The sequence below is a fragment of the Dermacentor variabilis genome, chromosome 1 (genome assembly GCF_050947875.1).
Source record: "Dermacentor variabilis isolate Ectoservices chromosome 1, ASM5094787v1, whole genome shotgun sequence".
NCBI lineage: Eukaryota > Metazoa > Arthropoda > Arachnida > Ixodida > Ixodidae > Dermacentor > Dermacentor variabilis.
Genome location: NC_134568.1, coordinates 222,024,258 through 222,044,241, shown reverse-complemented (window position 1 = coordinate 222,044,241; position 19,984 = coordinate 222,024,258). Strand labels below are relative to the sequence as shown.

General features: G+C 45.2%; 1 protein-coding gene across 1 annotated transcript; it reads right to left on the bottom strand.

The window, feature by feature from the left end:
• Nucleotides 1–13,008: 13,008 nt before the first annotated feature.
• On the bottom strand, nt 13,009–19,469 carry LOC142560841 (uncharacterized). The gene is made up of 3 exons (XM_075673261.1): nt 19,397–19,469; nt 14,294–14,356; nt 13,009–13,787 (listed from the first exon to the last, which is right to left on the bottom strand). The coding sequence occupies exons 1-3, from the start codon at nt 19,467–19,469 to the stop codon at nt 13,009–13,011; spliced, it is 915 nt and encodes a 304-aa protein (XP_075529376.1).
• Nucleotides 19,470–19,984: the final 515 nt, after the last annotated feature.

Genomic DNA, 19,984 nt, shown 5'->3' with positions numbered 1-19,984 from the left:
GCATTTTGCGGACTCACAACACCACCACCTCATACTTCTCAAAGCCAGTCACCTTTCCGCATACGTGGGCTGCATTTCCCCGTGGATTTAGATGGGCGTTCGTCCCTTGCTCCAGAGAAAACGAATCACACTTCGTTGCGCGTATGCCGTGGACGTTTGAAGCACAACCGCCATCTTCAACAACTGACACCAGCACCATGTCGCGGAGGTACCAGCAGATAAGGCCGCGGGCCGGTCCAATAGAGGTCCACCGCTGGGAGTGGATATATTGACTTCGCATTTAAAGCCGTAATTTGGCTTTAAAAAAAAATAGGGGCGAAGTCTTTCCGATTCGCCCACGTATATTTTTATGCAGACTCGTTCAACGTGTGCCTGGTCGCGGATATAGCACCAGGACATGCTTACTTTCGACGGTCTCTGCTCACCTTTCGCTTCTTCAGTGAGGCGGATCTACGTGCATACACACAATGCATGTACCGAAAAATCCATTTTAAGAAGGCGCGTAGGAGGCTGTCAGAAAAGTGCCAGCTAATGTTGACTCATCATTTATTTGCTCACCCGCGAATTCTTGCCGGCAGCATACTGAACGACGCACAAGTGAGGTGAAAAACAAGTTAAAAATAAACGAAAGAAGAAAGTTAGGGGGAAGGAGCAGTCGACCTGAAACAGAGATCCTTATATCGTCATGCCCCTAATTTGCACCGAAATGGCGCTCCTTAATGACAAACGAATCGCGCCGCCTCATGTGGCGCTCTAAAAGGGAACTCATCAAAAATGCAGCGACCAGAAGAAGGATCTCCCCATCGTTCGGGAGGGAGAAGCGCACAGTCAGAGCCAGCCGCTGTTTGGAGAGAGGTCAGGAACTCAGTAAGCTGCGGCCTCAGAAGAACTATATTAAAACGATATCCCAGTCGGGGCGGCCCGCGAGCCGGGAGTGTTTCGGAGGCGCTGAGACACCTTGCGCCCGCTTCGAGGCCCGCTGTTTGCGCAGAGGGCTGGGGCCGTTCTCTGTTTGAACTCTCCATGTTGACACGATGGCTCTTGCCGACCTGTAGACCTCCCGTTCCGCCTACGGCCGTCTCCCTGGCGCGCCTGTTTCAACTTGTCTTCTCCCAGTGCGCGCACGCATGCGCGCCGCTGGAGGGCGCTCGTTGGGGGGGATGGGGGGGGGGGGGGTTGCGCCGTCGACGCGCGTGTCGGTGCGTGGCGCGCCACGTGGCCGCCAGAAAGGGGCACGTGCGCCGCTTCGGGACAAGGCCCCAGAACGCATGGCTTCTCATTGCGCGCGTGTGTGCGCAGTGAAATTGCGCGCTCCGAAAGGCGTATGGCATCGCCACGGACGCGCACTGGGCCGTACGCACAGGCGGTCTGTTCGCCCTTGTTGATGTGCTTGTGCGGGGAAATTCGGTTTTGGGCGGTGGTGCAAAGTGGTTAAGGCAGTGACAGGGGAGAGACATTGAGCCATCGGCGATCGCCCAAAGTTTCTTAAAGTGTAGACAAAGCCGTGTTTGGCATGAACTGTGCGCGTTCTGCGCCGATCCTAGAACGAAAGAGGGAGGAACGGTGGGAGAATGAAACGTAAGGCTTGAAGTTATTATGCCCAACGACTACGCGCTATCTATACGGTAGACGATCAATTAGAGGCAGTACCGACCTCGTGGTATTCTCAACTTCAATTTTGTGCTGAATTGATAGAACGAGGAGCAGACAACGTTGGATGCGGTACTCTCAGCTAAAATAGCAATCGAAGCGCGAAACTAGCACGACATTGTGTTTGCGGATCTTCGCTCGCATCTTCCTTTTTGTGTGTGTGTGGTATATTACTCTGATATTTCGCGTTATTATTTTCCGTTTCTTTCTTGCTTTTTTATGCTGCAACGCTGTAGGTACAGTATGGCACAGGCAAGTACAATGAAACGTTCCTTTCCTTCGACCTCTTCTTAGCCTTACGTGAGGCCTCCTTACAGCGAAGGACCGATGGAGAAAGCAAGCGTACTCTGAAAGCTCATTTCGTCCGTCCACACGTAAAGAACGGTTGCCGTACGCCTGGGTTCGAGAGCTTCTCTTATAAGCTTTACCCGACCGCCTTTATTCAATGAAAATAAAGTTGGATGGTGACATAATCTTTAAATTTAATTGTCAATATGCAGACGCGTGGACGCTTTCTTCCAGTTTTTTTACTCATATTCCAGCAGCACTAGCACTTCGGCGCTGCGAGACGCCACTCATGTCGAACGTGCAACTGAAAACGAACGCTGACTCCTGGCGTCGTGCTCGCGCTCCTCCACAGGCGGGCGACAGCGCGCATGCTCAAGCAAACATCGCGTGCGCCAGCAGTGAGGTGAAGCGCTCGTTCAGGGTCAGGAGCGGCGTAAGGACGCATGAAGGTAGCTACGGAGCAACCTTACGCTGAGGAAGCACCAAGGAAGCCTTCACCGAGGGCACCCTCAGTAAGGAAACTTTCATTGACATAAGGCGGCCTCACAGCAATGAAGGCTTCCTTACTGAGGTAAGGAAGATTTCATTGTTTGGGCCACAGTGTATATATGAAATTGTCCTTACATGGTGCTTTTCGATTTTTTTTCTTGATAGCGTGCTACTCACTTTCCCTCGGTAACACCTGCTTCTGCCCAAGGCCTGATAGTCCCACTGGCAGTAATAAATAAATAAATAAATAAATAAATAAATAAATAAATGAATAAATAAATAAATAAATAAATAAATAAATAAATAAATAAATAAATAAATAAAAGAATTAGTAAAAGAGAGCGAGGAGAAGAAACTGAGAAAAAAGGTTGAGTAAGATTCATTATGCAAAAAAAGAGGCGAGGCGTGCTGACAGGGCACAAGAGTAGAGAAGTGGACAACACGAACGCCGACTATCAACTGAAGGGAGCAATGAGGCAAAAAAAGAAAGAAGACACAAAACTCACCTGCGGAAGCTCAGGAATGGTATCACCACGTGTCAGTCGGGTACATGTGCCGGTCTACGTGAGAGATAACTGTTAAGGCACTTAATCTCTTCCTTATGTAAAGTAATCGAAGGCTGACTCACGCATGTACTTCCACCATTATAGATATGCCATGCCTCTACCATAAGACGCGTATCTTCATTCTTATGCCTGTACAATATCGCGCATTCATCTAACTCTGGCGTGCAGTTACAATCTTGGCAATGTAAGGAAAGATTAGAAGGCGATCCGACGGTTAACGACCTTTTATGTTCCATTAGCCTCTGATTGATGAGTTCTTACCAACTAGCTCAGCTTTCTGTCCTTGAATAGGAGTACGACTCTGCGACCTGCTTCTACTCGCTGGGCAAAAGGGATGGGAAAAGGTTCGCGAATCGGCCATAAAGCTGAAGTGGATGACGAAAGCTGTCTGGCATAACTGTCGCTTAACCACCAATGCTAAGATAAAAAGTGGACCGGCCGCATGTTGGTTCGCTAGTGCCGTACTGTTCCATGTTAAAGAACGTCTGAACTAACGTCTGAACCCTCACTAGTGACGCACACTTAAGGAGAAAAATATTTAACTATGACCTAAATAAAGGACACAACGTATCTGTAATGAATTGTCGGCCACATCAAAATAGCTTCAGGAACGCAAAATACAAGGAAACGATAAATAATCGTTTTGACAGTTTTCTGTAAATCGTGAATTGCTAGAATATCAGCGAGTCAATTAGAGTGCACAGTTTGATTATGTTTTAACCAGTAAGTATCGCGTAATTATCGTCATCGGCGTTGAACACATCATACTTATTAAGGCGCTTATCCACATAGCACACAACAACATAGTTTGGAGTTTTCTTCTTAGAGAGAGAGAGAAAAGAAACATTTATTATACGAAAGCGATTATTTATTATTATTATTATTATATTTATTATACATTTATTGTACATTTATTATACCAAGCGAGGCCCGGTATCACCCTAAGGTGGGAAGGCTCCTTAGTCCAGGAACCCTCTGGCTTCGACAGCCCTCTTGGCCCTGGCGACGAGTTGTCATTGGTCTTCCAGGTCCCCGAGGGTGAGCTTGGCCTCCCACGTTTCGAATACGTGGTTTGCTTCTTACGCTCGCTTTGCGTACGTTTCCGGTTGCATTTCTCTGCCTTCCTGCCACGGGAATCCCAGGAGCTAGTGTGCCAGAGTGTCGGGTACGTTGCAGAGTGCGCAGAGGTAGCCGTGGAGCGTCGGGTAGAGGCGACGCATTATCGTTCTGTGAGTGTACGTGTTACTTTGCAGGTGTCTAAGAACCATGCTTTCTTCTCTGCCGAGTTTAGGGTGCGGTGGTGGGTACACTCGGCGCTCTAGCCTGTAGTGTTGTAATATGGCCGAATAGTTGGTGGGTACGGCGTCCGCCTCTGTTGTCACGGATCGGAGAGCGCTTGGGGACTTTTAAGTTTCAGATTTAACTGACAAAGTTCAGAATTCGGGAAAGACTCTGGACAGGTAAAATGAAACAAAAAATAATAATAAATCCCAGTCGAGAATTTTGTGAGCAGTAGTGTCGTTGCAGGTACTTTTCGCGCGCCCCTCTCAATTTCCTATTCTTATGTGATTAAAGAAAAAAATCCTCTCCCCCAGCGACATGTACCTCTCCTTTCAGCCTAAAGACATTTATTATTCAGGCTTATGGTACAAGAAAATGTGCTCTGAACGTTTAACCATGATTCGAACACGCGGTAGCATCAGTGATATGCATGTTCTCGGACAGCGAGAGTTGCAGTGTTGGCAAGTTCGTATGACATCTAAGGTATAACATTGTAAGCTTGCGCTGTTATTGGGAGAGGGGGAGAAAGAAATTAGATGGCAAATGCAGGAAGGTTATCACCCTTGCGGAATGGTAATAGGGGAAAGAAGGAAGTAACAAATAGCGGAGAAAGCAAGCATGTGAAAATAATAATAATAATAATAATAATAATAATAATAATAATAATAATAATAATAATAATAATAATAATAATAATAATAATAATAATAATAATAATAATAATAATAATAAAAGAGAAGGTGGGGGAACGCCTGGAAGTATCAAAGTATCTCTAGCAGGCTACTCGAACGTAGAAACTTCAATAGCGGCTTGACCGACTTCTCGTGCGACGACCGTACTGGCCGGCAATCCGGCAGGATTGTCTGCTCCGAAAGCGGCCAGTCATCGAGACGGGGCAACGCACTCGCGAGCCACCGCCTGTACGCACCGTAGCAAGGACAACAGTCAAGAACATATTCGACAGTTTCCTCACTGCGGTTATCACAACCAGGACTGTCAGCCATTTCAACTGCGTCCTACTAGATTAAGTTAAGGGCAAGACACGTACATATGTGCGCTGTGTACATGCTCTGCATGCATCGTACTGAAGCTCCGAGCCTGAGACGCGCTCAAGTGTCCGAAGGGAACATTGTAATGAGACATTTCGCAAGTGAGTCCACGTCCCCGGTCACGCAGGTTAAAATGTGCTTGTAACATGAAGCAAGGAAAACGTTAGGAGAGAGCATTACCTCACGCAGCCAACCATGGCAAGCCAACGCTCCGTAAGGGCAGTCCCTATGATCAGTATTGGCCCAACACGTGACCGCTTGCGTCGAGGTCACGGATCAAGAATCGAGATTGGCCGAGTCGTTTGGTGCTGGGTGGTTTTCTTTTTAATCAATGCGCGCATGTTCGGGCGTCCTGCCGCAGCACTGCGTGCAGAGCGGAAGCCCTAAAATTTACCGCGAGTTATGACTATCACGTGTTGGGCCGACATGCTTGGCTTCAATCGCGTTGCCCGATGCTCACTCCTAACTTTTTCCTTCTTCCATGATTCGTAATCATTGCGCGCGCAAGGCCTGGCCTCTTTTAGTAAATTACCAAGAATGACCCGTAAATATATGTTCATCTTCGGGCTATTCTCGCACCGTGCACGTTGAGATACACGGAAATTTACACACGAGTTTGCACCAACTCGTTCACTTTGCCTTTCTTTTAAGATACAGTTTCGCATATCTCTATTGCTACAAACTGTTGACATTGCTAAGTGACATTTGGTTAGTTTGTATCCTCACAAACCCTAATTAGCAGCCATAGCGTTCTTGTTAACCATCCGAGGGGATATGCCGGTAACGATAAAGCCTAACTTGATTTTCTCTACTCCTCTCAGCTTGGTTAAAGGGACACAAACATTAACAGGTCCTCGTGCTTCTTTCGAGTGATGCATGAGGACCAGCGCACTCAATATTATTTATTTATTTATTTATATTTATTGTTATTTTTTCTCGTACATTTATTGTTGTTGGTGCATTGAATTTGCATGCATCTGGCATGAATCGTTGTTCCTTTATTTATTCACTTTCCCTTACGTTTGTACCTTTAGCTGTACAGTTGTTCTTAGTTTTTTCATTGTACTTGCTCACTATCTGTTCATTTTCGATTTACCTTACCTTTGTCGATGGGTAAGAGCTTGTTTTAGCAACTTTCCATGTCCTTTATTGTGTGTCAATATTATGTCAAAATGACTTTTCTGTACATGCATCTTTTTCTTTTGCCTTTGTATTCTTTTATTAAGAAAGCTGTACAGTGTACTTTCGTTAGACTACCGGTGCGCCAGTACTAAAACCTCATGGTTTTTCTTCGGAGCCCTTATTATTTTATTAATTGATTGATTGATTGATTGATTGACTGATTGACTGATTCATTCATTCATTCATTCATTCATTCATTCATTCATTCATTCATTCATTCATTCATTCATTCATGCTCTGCACGCATAATGTATGCGTGCGGCAGCATTCAGTTTTGCTGACTTCAGAATTCGCAGTAACACTGTTGTGGCCTTCCGTAGCAGTGATACTGTGAGACCATGGTTCCAAGATATTGTTGAGTGAGAAGGGTATTCCGGCTAGCTGGTTTAGAGCGGCATGGATGGCAAGACTTTAAAAGGAAGGGCAGTATCACAGAAGGCGTTCCGTTTCTTCGCAACCACAGGTGCCCATCAACTCCTGACTTTAGCTCTTAAATCATTTGCCCCCCTTTTAACAGTCCAGATTAACCTTCCTGCCTTTCATTTATCCACTAATCTCTCTCTCTCTCTCTCTTATTTTAGTGGATACCTTTACAGCGAAGCTGTCTATGGTTAGGGTTATATGTATTTCGTGTTTGTGCGTCAACAATAATTCCGATGTCATATGTACACTTCTGATCGCGATAGGGGTCGATCCGGATTGAGCTTGATCCGGATCGAGCGTTTCTACACAGTACTTTGTGATCGCGACCTTGCGTGATCTGGACCCGGACGATCGCGACCCGTGAATGGCGATCAGGCATCTTGATCGCGATCGTGCGCTGACGTCTGCGCCTTGTAGCGCAGAATTCTGAAGACGCTAAAAACGCGAAGTGAAGGCAGCTCAATATTTATATATATATATATATATATATATATATATATATATATATATATATATATATATATATATATATATATATATATATAATCTCATGAACCCACACACTCGCATATACACAGGCACAGCCATACCCATATACCTCCAGAGCCACTGGTGACTAGATCAAAAATACTTAGGGTAGCTTGTGTGGTTCTCGTGGTGTATACAAATGAAATAAGAAGACGCCGCTGAACACATATATATATATATATATATATATATATATATATATATATATATATATATATATATATATTGTTCTAGAGAAACTGGCCACCCTGTATACGCAATGCCTCATGACTTCGAGCGTACCGGAATCTTGGAAAAACGCTAACTATAATCCTAATCCATACAAAAGGGGACGCCAAAAACTTGAAAAATTATAGACTGATCAGCTTACTGTCCGTTGCCTACAAAGTATTTACTAAGGTAATTGCAAATACAATCAGGAACGCCTTAGACTTCCGTCAACCAAAGGACCAGGCAGGATTCCGTAAAGGCTACTCAACAATAGACCATATTCACACTATCAATCAGGTGATAGAAAAATGAGCGGAATATAACCAACCTTTATATATAGCTTTCATTGATTACGAGAAAGCGTTTGATTCAGTCGAAACCTCAGCAGTCGTGGAGGCATTGTGGAATCAGGGTGTAGACGAGCCATATGTAAAAATGCTGAAAGATATCTATAGCGGATCCACAGCCACCGTAGTCCTCCATAAAGAAAGCAACAAAATCCCAATAAAGAAAGGCGTCAGGCAGGGAGATACGATCTCTCCAATGCTATTGACAGCGTGTTTACAGGAGGTATTCAGAGACTTGGATTGGGGAGAAACGGCGATAAGAGTTGATGGAGAATACCTTAGTAACTTGCGATTCGCTGATGATATTGCCTTGCTTAGTAACTCAGGGGACCAACTGCAATGCATGCTCACTGACCTGGAGAGGCAAAGCCGAAAGGTGGGTCTAAAAATTAATCTGCAGAAAACTAAAGTAATGTTTAACAGCCTCGGAAGAGAACAGCAGTTTACGATAGGTAGTGAGGCACTGGAAGTGGTAAGGGAATACATCTACTTAGGACAGGTAGTGACTGCGGATCCGGATCATGAGACTGAAATAGTCAGAAGAATAAGAATGGGCTGGGGTGCGTTTGGCAGGAATTCTCAGATCATGAACAGCAGATTGCCATTATCCCTTAAGAGAAAAGTTTATAACCAGCTGTGTCTTACCAGTACACACGTACGGGGCAGAAACCTGGAGGCTTACGAAAAGGGTTCTACTTAAATTGAGGACGACGCAACGAGCTATTGAAAGAAGAATGATAGGTGTAACGTTAAGGGATAAGAAAAGGGCAGATTGGGTGAGCGAACAAACGCGAGTTAATGATATCTTAGTTGAAATCAAGAAAAAGAAATGGGCATGGGCAGGACACGTAATGAGGAGGGAAGATAACCGATGGTCATTAAGAGTTACGGAATGGATTCCAAGGGAAGAGAAGCGTAGCAGAGGGCGGCAGAAAGTTAGGTGGGCGGTTGAGATTAAGAAGTTTGCAGGGACAACATGGCCACAATTAGTACATAACCGGGGTAGTTGGAGAAGTATGGGAGAGGCCTTTGCCCTGCAGTGGACGTAACCAGGCTGATGTATATATATATATATATATATATATATATATATATATATATATGTATATATATATATATATATATGCATGCACTCATATACCCGTATTTGCATACACACTCGTATGCATACCTACATATATACACACACATATACAGAAGCATTTATAAACACTTCATATACATACGAGCTGAGAGGATGTCTACTTAACCAGTAATTTAAAAATCCTGCACATTCAAGTCTCTCCGTTGTTGGGCCGCCATTTGCGTGACATCAACGCCTAGATTATTATATTTATTTAGAAGCATCGGCATTCTGTATGACAGCTTTTCCCTTAAATTATTTGTTCTGGGTGTGACCACCCCCATATCTCTTTATGACGGGTAACATAAAATTTGCCATTGAGTTCAAGGTTACAAAGTTCTCCTAGAAAAGAGCAGTTCAGTTTTACTTCCCGCCTAAATGCAGTTGTTAACTTGTACTGGTATAACTTTAACACAGAAATGATGTTAGCTTCCTGAAATAAGTTTATAGTATGGGAATTGTTGGGGACATTAAAGAGCAGCCGAACAAACTTCTTTTGCAAGACAAGTAATTTATGCAAATTAACAAAAGTAGTTCTACCCCATACCAATAAGCAATAATATAGGTAACAATAAAAACGCGAGTTAGAAATGAGTTAACTTATATAAATAATAATAATAATAATAATAATAATAATAATAATAATTTATTATCAAATCTGTGAGTATAAGTACAGAAATCGGGTTCGCCTAAGCCATCACAGTGGCTTGTCACGCGAAACCCGCGCAGTCAGTAACAAGACTCAGCCAGAAACGGACTTTTCTTTCTTTTGCAAGAAATAAAAATAAAAAAGACATTGAAAACTAAAGTAGCGAGTGATAAAGTACAAGGAAAAAGAAGAGAATCACGAAAAAAAACATAGAAAACAAAAAAAGCGATGAAACAACCAGAGAGCGAAGGCACGTTTCAGCAATGACAGGAAAAATAAAAATATGGCGCCTATAATCATTCCGTGTACAATGCCTTTAAATTTTTACGAATGTCGCGTACAGACTTACAGGAAGAAACTTCAGAAGGAAGGGCATTGAATATATCTGGAACATAAAAGGCTCGAGTATATCAGCTAAATCTGGTACGTGTGTGAGGAACTGAAAAAGCAGGTGCACGCCGTAAAGGACGGCAAGGCACAGTGGGGATTTTAAAGGTATCCGTCCAGAAGTGTTTCAGTACCACTGTTTGCACAAACAGTGAGCGCATGTTCGGCATTTTTAGCATCTGAAAAAGGTTCATCTCTTGTGGTCTGTATACGTCATAAGTAACACTTTTTAACATACACTTTAGCAACCTATTTACACGTTGATTCCAGGTACTAGAACAATGTACGGATGTTGTAATCCCATATCTGAGCACACTGTAGGCTAACGAATGGACCAAAAGTTTCCTAACAGACAAGGGTAAAAGCACTTTGATGCGGTACAGCAAACAGACGATTTTACGAAGTTTGGCACATATGTAAGATAAGTGAGTAGAAAAAAGAATACTAGAATCAAACCATATGCCCAAATACTTCACAGAGTCCGAAAAATTTACTGGAGGGCAGGAACAATTAATACATCGAGAGCTGTGCAGATAAAGTGAAGAATAAAGTTAAACATGCTTGAGTGGGCTATGGAAGCAAACCAACTTTGATTTAGAGTGATTGATGTCAATTACATTTGCACAGAAATAATACAATAATTTCCCGACGTCATTTTGAAGGATTGAGAATGGGTCTGGAAAATTCACATGTGTCGCTAAAAGTGCAGTATCGTCTGCATATTGAAATAACTTGCAGACAGATAGCACTTTGTACATGTCCTTAACGCATATATTAAGAAGTAAGGGAGACAGTATGGAACCTTGTGGCACACCAGCCTTCAGAACAACACGGGAACTGCAAATGTCTGAAATGGAAACAATCTGGGAGCCATCTGTAAGGAAATTGCGTAACAATCGGAAGAAAGGTCCTCGAAAGCCTAAATTGTAGAGTTTCTCTAGCATAATCGAATGGTAGACCGTGTCAAACGCTTTTGCCACATCTAAAAAAAGTGCGCAACATACAAGATTTTTTTCAAGTGAAGGAAATAAATGGTCACTCAATTCTTCTAGTAAAGCCTGAGTGCCCCTTTCTTCAATAAAACCGTATTGACAGTTGGAGACCCCCCCCCCCCCCCCGCTTTGTTAATAAAGGTGTTCATTACTAAGAATATATGTTTTTCTAGAACTTTTGCTATACTAGGCAGGATAGAAATGAGGCGATAATTATGCACACACTTAGCATCACCACCTTTTAGAAGTGGTCAAACTACGGCCGTCTTTAACCGCGTAGGAATACTTCCGCTTGTAATTATCCCGTTTGTGATTTCTAGCAAGACGTTTTTCAGAACGCCAAAGTTCCTGTATAGATCAAACATGCGAATTTTATTGATACCTGGTGATTGATGCCTGCCAAAGCTGCTGAATAACGAGTAAAGCTCTTCTTCCGTCATAGTGGGTTTAGGAAAGCGGATTCAATTACAGGAGTAGCAGTGCTACCAGTGTAACATGATTGCTTAGACACCGCAGAAAACTGAGAAAAATTGGTTAAAATTGTCAACGACTGTTGATAAATCTGAATCAAAATGATTCTGAATATCTTTAGCCGAATTTGAAGGTATTCCTCTCACCTCGTTTATCAGAGACCACGTTTTCTTAGGATTTCTACGAGATTCATAAAAGCGCTTTCTGTTGTACGAACGCTTGGCTACACGAATAAGGGCATTTACTCTATTTCGAGAAGTTTTAAATTGTGTACGCAGAATGCAATCACTAGGCGAACGTCTGCACCGTTGCCAAAGCAGTTCTTTTTCTTTGATAGCGGATAACATGACGCTGTTCAAACAGGGCTGGTTCGAGCGGCGTTGGCGAACGTAAATTGTACTTTCACTGGATTTATATATAATGTCCATCGAACGTGAAAATTCATTATATAGCTCGAGCTTGTCGGTATTTTCAAGCAGCCCTGGCCAGTCGAACAAGGCGACCAGTTTATCAAAAGTAGCCGTATCGGTAACAGCGTGGCAAGTGTTGGGGCTAGAACATGATAACGACCGAGAAGGAAAGCGTAACTGACAAGCTATGAAGTAATGGTCGGCAAATTTCTGTTGTAACACTGCACCATGAACTGAAGCAGACTCCGTGCGGATGTTGAAGTGGTCAATACAAGACTTTACTCAATTATTAAGAAGCAATTCTTCCCAAGTTGGAATATCAATAATACTTTCAAGGTCATGTTTTGCAATGATATCTAAGTAATCGCGTACCGAGGTTACAGTGGGATTAAGAATATCTATATTAAAATCGCCTACTAGGCATATATTAGGAACTAACGTCGTCCTTTGTAAATGTGCCTCCAGCTCATTGAGAAACAAGGACAGGTTACTTGAGGGTGGTCTATATATTGTCAAGAGTGAAATATGGCTAAGGTGGTGTGAAATGTACTGTGCCAAAGATTCCGCACTAGAAAAATTAGCCACTACCTGATCCACACTCCAAGTATCCTGTACGAAAATTGCTATCCCCCCGCCTCTTTGAGTGTCTCGAGTGAACAAAAAGCAAACGAATCCTGGAAGAGTGAAAAGGTTAGTCTCGGCCGAGCATATATTTATTTCAGTAAGAACAAAAATTTCCACTTTATGTAAAATGCTATCAACGTAAGTACAAAATGTGTCCCAATGCTTTCGCAAACTGCGCACATTAACCTGAACTGTGGTAACTGTTGATGGAAAGGAAAACTGACGAACAAGTGCTTGAAAGTCAACCAAACTCTCGCGCAGAGCCATGAGGTTGTTTTGAAAAAGATCGCCGTAGTGAATGATAGACCGCTCTGAACCAATTACGTTAGGCGCAACAGATCATTCACGTCGTTCACACGGATTAAAGAGGCCACCCTCCTCCTTCTTAGCAAACACGTTTCCATCCTTTGTCCAAGCATACTTATATTTCTTTTCCTTTCCCTTTTTCCTGGCAAGCCAGAACAGTTCCCGGTTTGCTGCTGTAAGGTTTTCATTAAAATAAAGTTTTTGATCAGTATCAGTTTTGCATAAGTTCTGCAGTTTATGGCGACAAGCCATCCAAGTTTCCTTTACAGATACCGAAGCAAATTTAATCAGAATGACTGGATTTTTATGTTTATTTTTGCTCGGTAAGCGATGGATGGCAAGAATGTCAGAGCTGTCGAAGTCTTTGATGGTCAATTTTTTTTTTGCTAGATTCGCCGCAACAGCGCGCAAGTCCTCATTAGGTGCAGCAGGAAGGCCGTGGATTTCGAGGTTTGAACGGCGACTGTACTGCTCCCGTTTGTTCATTTCAGTTTGCAAAGAATGGATCCCGATCTCTTGCTCCTGCACTTTGAGCGTGAGGGATGACACCTCCGAGTTGGCTTGTTTGATTTCTTTTTCACTTGCTTCTATTCTAACCAGAAAATCGTCGTATTTTGTTGACATGAATGCAACTGAATTTTGAATGTGATTCACGGAAGACTGGAGCGTGTCGACAGTCGACGTCAGCACCAAAAGCTGATCGATTTTAGCAGGAAGTGATAACAATGAATTGATATCAGGTCTAAGGGAAGAGAGACCGTCCAGTTTTTTATTTATAGCTCCTATTTGGCTTTGAAGAGCATCAAGTTCATCTGTAACAGATGCATCTGTAGCCGAGGGTCGGTTTTTTCCCTGTCGACAATGACGACATTTCCATGTGTCACGTTTGGACGCACCCATCGAAATGAACGTTGATTCTGCGATTCCTGAATATGATGAGCGCAAATGAAGGGTTTTTTTATACTCTTTGCAACACATGAAACGGCCATCATCAGGAAGAGGATCAGAGTAATCTGCACAGGACGACATTGGCACGGCGCTGACACAGGAGGATACACCAATCCTAATGCACAAAATATCAGACCTTCTAGAGCAGTCGGCGGCACGCAGAAACTAAACAATTCAGTCAGGAGCCTTAGCTCACCTGGGCAAAGACAAACGTCAGTTTGCGGCAAAGAATTGCCGCCGACTGCAGAAGGCTGTGGATCAGTCCGTGCTTTTATAGGTGACGGTGAGACGATTAGCGGCCCTCTGGTGCCCTGGCTTGTCGGTGGGGAGGCAATCTTGCTGCGCAGGCTTGATACCACGATTATCTCACTTGGGCTCTGGCGGAAGATGGCTGCCTGAACCGGGCTGGACGACGCATGGTCCTGCGAATTTCCTGGGCAAAGACAAACGTCAGCTTGTGGCAATGAATTGCCGCCGACTGCCGAATAATAATAATAATAATAATAATAATAATAATAATAATAATAATAATAATAACAATAATAATAATAATAATAATAATAATAATAATAATAATAATAATAATAATAATAATAATAATAATAATAATAATAATAAATCAAGATGCATTGTTTCAAGTCCGTGAGTATACTGGAATCATTTGTGAACAGCGCATGGACTCTCGAGCAGGAGGCGTTGCCATATACGCAAAGGAGAAAATGTATATGCGACCGTACGCTCTTGACTCGCAAGAGGACAAACGCCACCGACTATGGGGATGTCTCTGGCGTACATACGAAAGATGGAATTATGATATCCATTCTGTATATATCTTCAGTCACACCCAAGTGTGATATCAAGAAGTTCACGACCATGTACTTTGTATCGATTTGCCGTGATGACACTACCCCTCTGATCATCGTTGGAGACTTCAATGTGGACATTTCAAAACCAGACAGGAAATGGTTCACTCAGTTTCTGCTAGAAGAGTTTGGTTTGAATTGCCGCACCAATCCAAGTCACTTAACTACTCAGGAACGGTCGTGTACAGACTAAACTTTGGACAATGTTCTAGCTAAGGTTGTTACCGAACCAATCGGTGTATATCACAGTAATCACAAAGTTGTCGTCTGTCCCATTACCAAATGATGAAATTTAATACATGTAGCCTTGTCTAACCCTGTGTGATGTGCTGCAGCTTCGCTGCTCATCCACCTTCACAGAGGGGAATGACCACTCAATTTTTTGTCTGCTATCTTGCAGGCTCCCTATCCCTTCACAGCATAAGTTGACGGTACAATAGTTATTTACGCTACAACAAGCCTCCGATGGCTTTTGCCAGTAATGTATACACTCTGCTGGTGTCCAGCCGTTTACGATTACGACAGGGAAAAAGCCGCTAGCTGTAACACGTTTTAACTGTTGCCATTTTCTTCCCGCTGGAAAGAAGAGTCAGTGCACTTACGAAGCGTGCGTCTCGCTTCTGCGTAGCGGGTCCTGCGATTAGGTGCCGGGCACGGCAAGAAAGGAACGAAAGCGCACGCGCCGAGGCTTAGCCGTGTTTCACACCGCCCCAAAATCTCCGTTACGAGATGGAATACAAGACACGGAAACGCGCTCCCGTACGCGCGAGCTGTCATATTTGCGCACGGGCACGAGGCGTTGCATAATGGAGTGACGCTCGGAGTGCGCCATTAATCGGGCCATTCTTTCCGCTTCTTCGCCTCCTCGCCCCCTATCATCACTCACGGGCCCGCTCGCCCGATGAGCGCCAGCAGAGGAGATAGCCGTCACGACACGTGCGCTCGCTGCGGGCGACACCTCCCCGCGCGCCCTGCAGCTCTCGTCGTCGTCGTCGTAGCGGGGCGAGCGTTTATTGTTCCAGCCAGGAACCACGGAGCAGCGCGGGGCCAGCATTCCTGGCGCGTTCTCCATATTAACAAGCCCCTTATGAAAAGGGACATCCCCGCTGAAGCGCGCGGCCCGGATTCCACGCGAGCGACCCCACCGCGCGCGCACCAACAATGCGTGTCATTGGACGCGTCCGACACGCAAGCGATCGCGTTGCGAGGGCATCACTCTCGCCTGTGCGGCGCACAGCCTCTTCCTTTCTTTTAGTCGCTACTTTCTTTTCTCTTTTTTTTTGCACCACCCTCCACACTTCCTCCGCCCTTACGTCGACCCGAGCTGGTTCGCCAATATGTTCGCCGAGTTTACAAGGCTAGCGCGATTCGCGACAATACTGGGAGAGAATTTCACATCGTTTTCTTTCAGTGCAGGGAAGCATGCTTCTGAGATTGGTGACAGATTCCTAAGGGCTGCTAACTACCCGGTCCATTAATAAGGCCTCGTCACGTGCTGCAATTTTCTTAACCTTGCTGAAGGTATTTCACCATCATCGTATTCCGATACTTCTTTGATCGTCTTGATGTGCACAATTATTTGGGCTGAGTAAAAGCAGCCAAAGTTCTTCAGTCGCCAATATGGGAGCCTGCAAGTTCGGACTGCGATATACTGACGGGGCCACTATCCACAGCGGCTGGGTGACAATGGGCTTGAACGTAATGCGTGACATTGCGAGCCTTGCGCAAGTATTTCTCAAGATTCGAAGAACACGAGACCTCACTATGCAGTGCAAATAACGGAAGTGTGCCAGCATTGTGGCAATTCACCGAGAGTGCTCTGGTTTGTTCTGTGTTTACCTTCAAAACATGCTTGAATAATTGTCACAGTGCGCGATAGTGGTCGCTGCGGCAGAGGAAGACAGCACAGAATTCGATATTCACACGCAAAGGCAAAACTGTACATAAAGGAGAGAAAACACTGTCACACGAACATGCACCTTTAGCTGTTCCCTGTTAAAGGGAGATCCGGCCCTGAATTCATAAAGTTTTGCGTCCGTAAGTGTTCCTTGCAGTTGACACATCGCCTTCTTACGATTCAGAGCCTGAATGTACAACGAGTGCGAATCTACAACGAGACGGAATCTCCAATGATCACGTGACCGGTGAGACGAAATGTCCAACGCGATGTAATGTCCAACCGAGACGGAATGTCCAACGTGACTGAATGTTCAACAAGACGGAACGTCCAACAGAGACGGAATGACCAAGGAGACGGAATGTCCAATTGAGATGGAATGTCCAACGAGACGGAGCGTCCAACGAGACATAATGTCCAATGGGTCAAATGACCGGCCAGACTGAATGTCCGAGACGGAATGTCCAACGAGACCGGATGTCCAACGAGAAAGAACGTCCAATGGGTTACATGACCAGCGAGACAAAATGTCCAACAAGACGAAATGTCCACCGAACGCGCAATGGCCAACGAGCCTTATTGTCCAATGAGTCTGAATGTCCACTGGACATTCCGTCTCCTTGGGCATTCAGGCCGCAAGGGAAGGATGCCGCATTGTCACGTGACGCTTTCTTAGTCGCCTACTCCTGCCTTCTTCTCTCAGGCGCCAACTTCATCCTCATCTCTCGGCTTATTTTCCCACCCCCCTTGTAATATTTTCTGCCTACTCGCCTTTACGCGCCTTGCCCTTTCTCGCAACCGTTTTCGATAACTCATGACGACGAGCGCTCTTGGATAATCCATATAATAATATCCCATTCATTTTTTAGAGCGCAGCTCTTTGGCGTCCGTTCCTGGGTTTCGCGTCGTCGTCGGCGTTGTCGTCGGCCTCGTAACCAGCTCCGCCCCCCTTTCATCCCCCCAGCGCTAGCAGCGACCGACTGATACCGCTGGATGCCGCTGACGCCGCTAGAGAGTCAAGATAACGTGACTGCATAGAACACCGTCGCCGCCATGCAGAAAGAGGAGGAAAGGGTCCCCCCCCCCCCTGTTCTTGTGTGGCGGATAGGGTGCTCTTCAGTTGCCGACGCGCCGGTTATTTCACGTAGGCCCCGGCACGTCGACGAATACGTGACCACCTTCCCACGGCTAGACCTGGTTCTTAGCGCTGCGGAAGCGAGGGTATCATATTGTTTGTGTCGGCATCGGCGGCGTTGTCCCTGAAACCAACTCCGCAGCTGGGGTTGACTCACTATCGGCGTCAGCGGCATCAGTCAGTCGCTGCTATCTCTTCCCTCCTCCCTTTATCGTGTTGTCCGCTTGCTGCGCGCGCTTCTGCCCCCATCGTTTGCCGCTGGGTGTACACGCCGCCCCCCTCCCCCCTCTTCCTGCGAGTCTCCGGTTGTCAAAGCGCCGGCTCGAACTTAATTCCTTTCTTCGCTCCTCCTCCAATGCAACCCCTGTGCGGTGGCAATCAGAGAGCCAGATCGGTGGCGGCGGATCTGTATATGTGCACCGCCCGAGCCGAAATTGCCGCTGCCGTTCGCCCTGTGCGGTAGCAATCAGAGAGCCAGATCGGTGGCGGCGGATCTGTATATGTGCACCGCCCGAGCCGAAATTGCCGCTGCCGTTCACCACTGCGAAATTATCTGCCAGTTCTTTCTGAGCCATGAGCGAGACGACCGATGGAAGTCCTCCGTCTGCTGCTGCTGCTGCTGCTGCTAAACGAGCTGCCAGAGCAGAGGCCCAGCGCCGTCGCCGTCAGAATCCAGAGGTGCGTGCCGCCGAAGCAGAAGCTTACCTAGTGGAGTCTTTGTTAAAGGAATACGTGTGAAAAATAAAAAAAAATTCTGTGATAGCGCATACATGTGTTGCTCGATTTCTTTGCCTCAATCTATCGAAAAGGTGAAACAGCTTATTTGCTGCGCTCAAATTTCGCATTAGGAAGTAACGTAATCGTCGGTAATTTTTTTTTAATTAACAATAATCAGAAAGGGCACTGTAACCAGATGTTATAGTATTGGCCTTTCTGGTGCCCATTAATTTGTGCAAACCTAAAAAAAAATATACATGTATTAACTGGTCGAACAATGCAATTTGCTAATATGTAGTGTTAGATAACAGCTTTACAGAATACTGCGTTGCGTTTAAATCCGGCTCCCTGGGACATTATTGCTTTGCGCAGTAGAACGGAGCTTTATTACTCTGTACAGTGTAAAGCTGTAGTTAACGCGGTGATGTAAAGCAGTAAGTGCATATTTTAAGTTGTTGTCATGAAGTAAACTCGAAAAAAAAATTAGATGAGCTTTGACACAGAGAGAGTCGTTGAACTGTAGATATAGTTTTGGAAACTTCAAAATTGTGAGACTTTCGGCGCAATCGAAATTAATTGCTATACGGGACACACGCACTTCTGGCCAAGTGAAGCCCAGTCGTGCATGCGCGACGCGGTTTCAAGGCACTGCAATCTTTCTTAACGTAATTGTCGCAAAGAGAGCACTGCATGAGCTGTTGTAGATGTCCTTCATATACGTGTCACCGTCGTCATGTCGTTGTCGTTGGACATGCGCCGCTCCACCTTTTCGTTTCGCGTGGCGCTGCACTCATCGCGCTGCACGTGCTGCCTGTGAGCTGGGTGCGTTCTCGATCTCAGCATCGTGGAGGCCTCGCTCACCGGTTGCGTTCTGCGTGTCCTGCTTGGCAGTGGCTATAGTGCTGTAGATAACGTGCCTGTGCTGCTGCTGCATGCTTGCTCAAGTTGCAGAGGAGCATTCTAGAGCTGTCCAGTGGTTTCCAGGAGTTCTTCCTGGGACACTGGAGTTCTCTCAGTGTTTTCCGAGAGCACTACTTGGGGTTCTTTTCAAGATCACGTGGGATCCGTATTCAGCAGTTGGGGGCTCATTATTCCTTAAATTATGGGGTTTTCCGTGTCAAAACCACGATTTGATTATTAGGGAACGCCGTAGTGGGGGGCTTCGGAATAATTTGGACCATCTGCGGTTTTTTAACGTGCACCTAAATCTAAGTACACGGGTGTTTTTGCATTTTCCCCCCATCGAGATGCTGCTGCCGTGGCCGGGATTCGATCCCGCGACCTCATGCTAGCAGCCCAACACCACAGCCACTAAGCAACCACGACGGACTCGTTATTCCTGTTCGTGGTAATTGAGTTAAGTTAATCAAAGATGCACTGGAGTCTGGGCTCTTATTACATTTTACCTCAGAGTAGTCGTACAACCTGACCAAAGTTAAGCAGGTGCTC

Coding starts and splice junctions, on each gene's coding strand:
- LOC142560841 (XM_075673261.1), bottom strand. CDS start 19,469: ATGCAGCAGCAGCACAGGCACGTTATCTACAGCACTATAGCCACTGCC. Junction 14,357..19,396: donor GGACACGCAGAACGCAACCG/GTGAGCGAGGCC, acceptor GTCTTTGCCCAG/GAAATTCGCAGGACCATGCG. Junction 13,788..14,293: donor CATCTTCCGCCAGAGCCCAA/GTGAGATAATCG, acceptor CATCTGTTACAG/ATGAACTTGATGCTCTTCAA.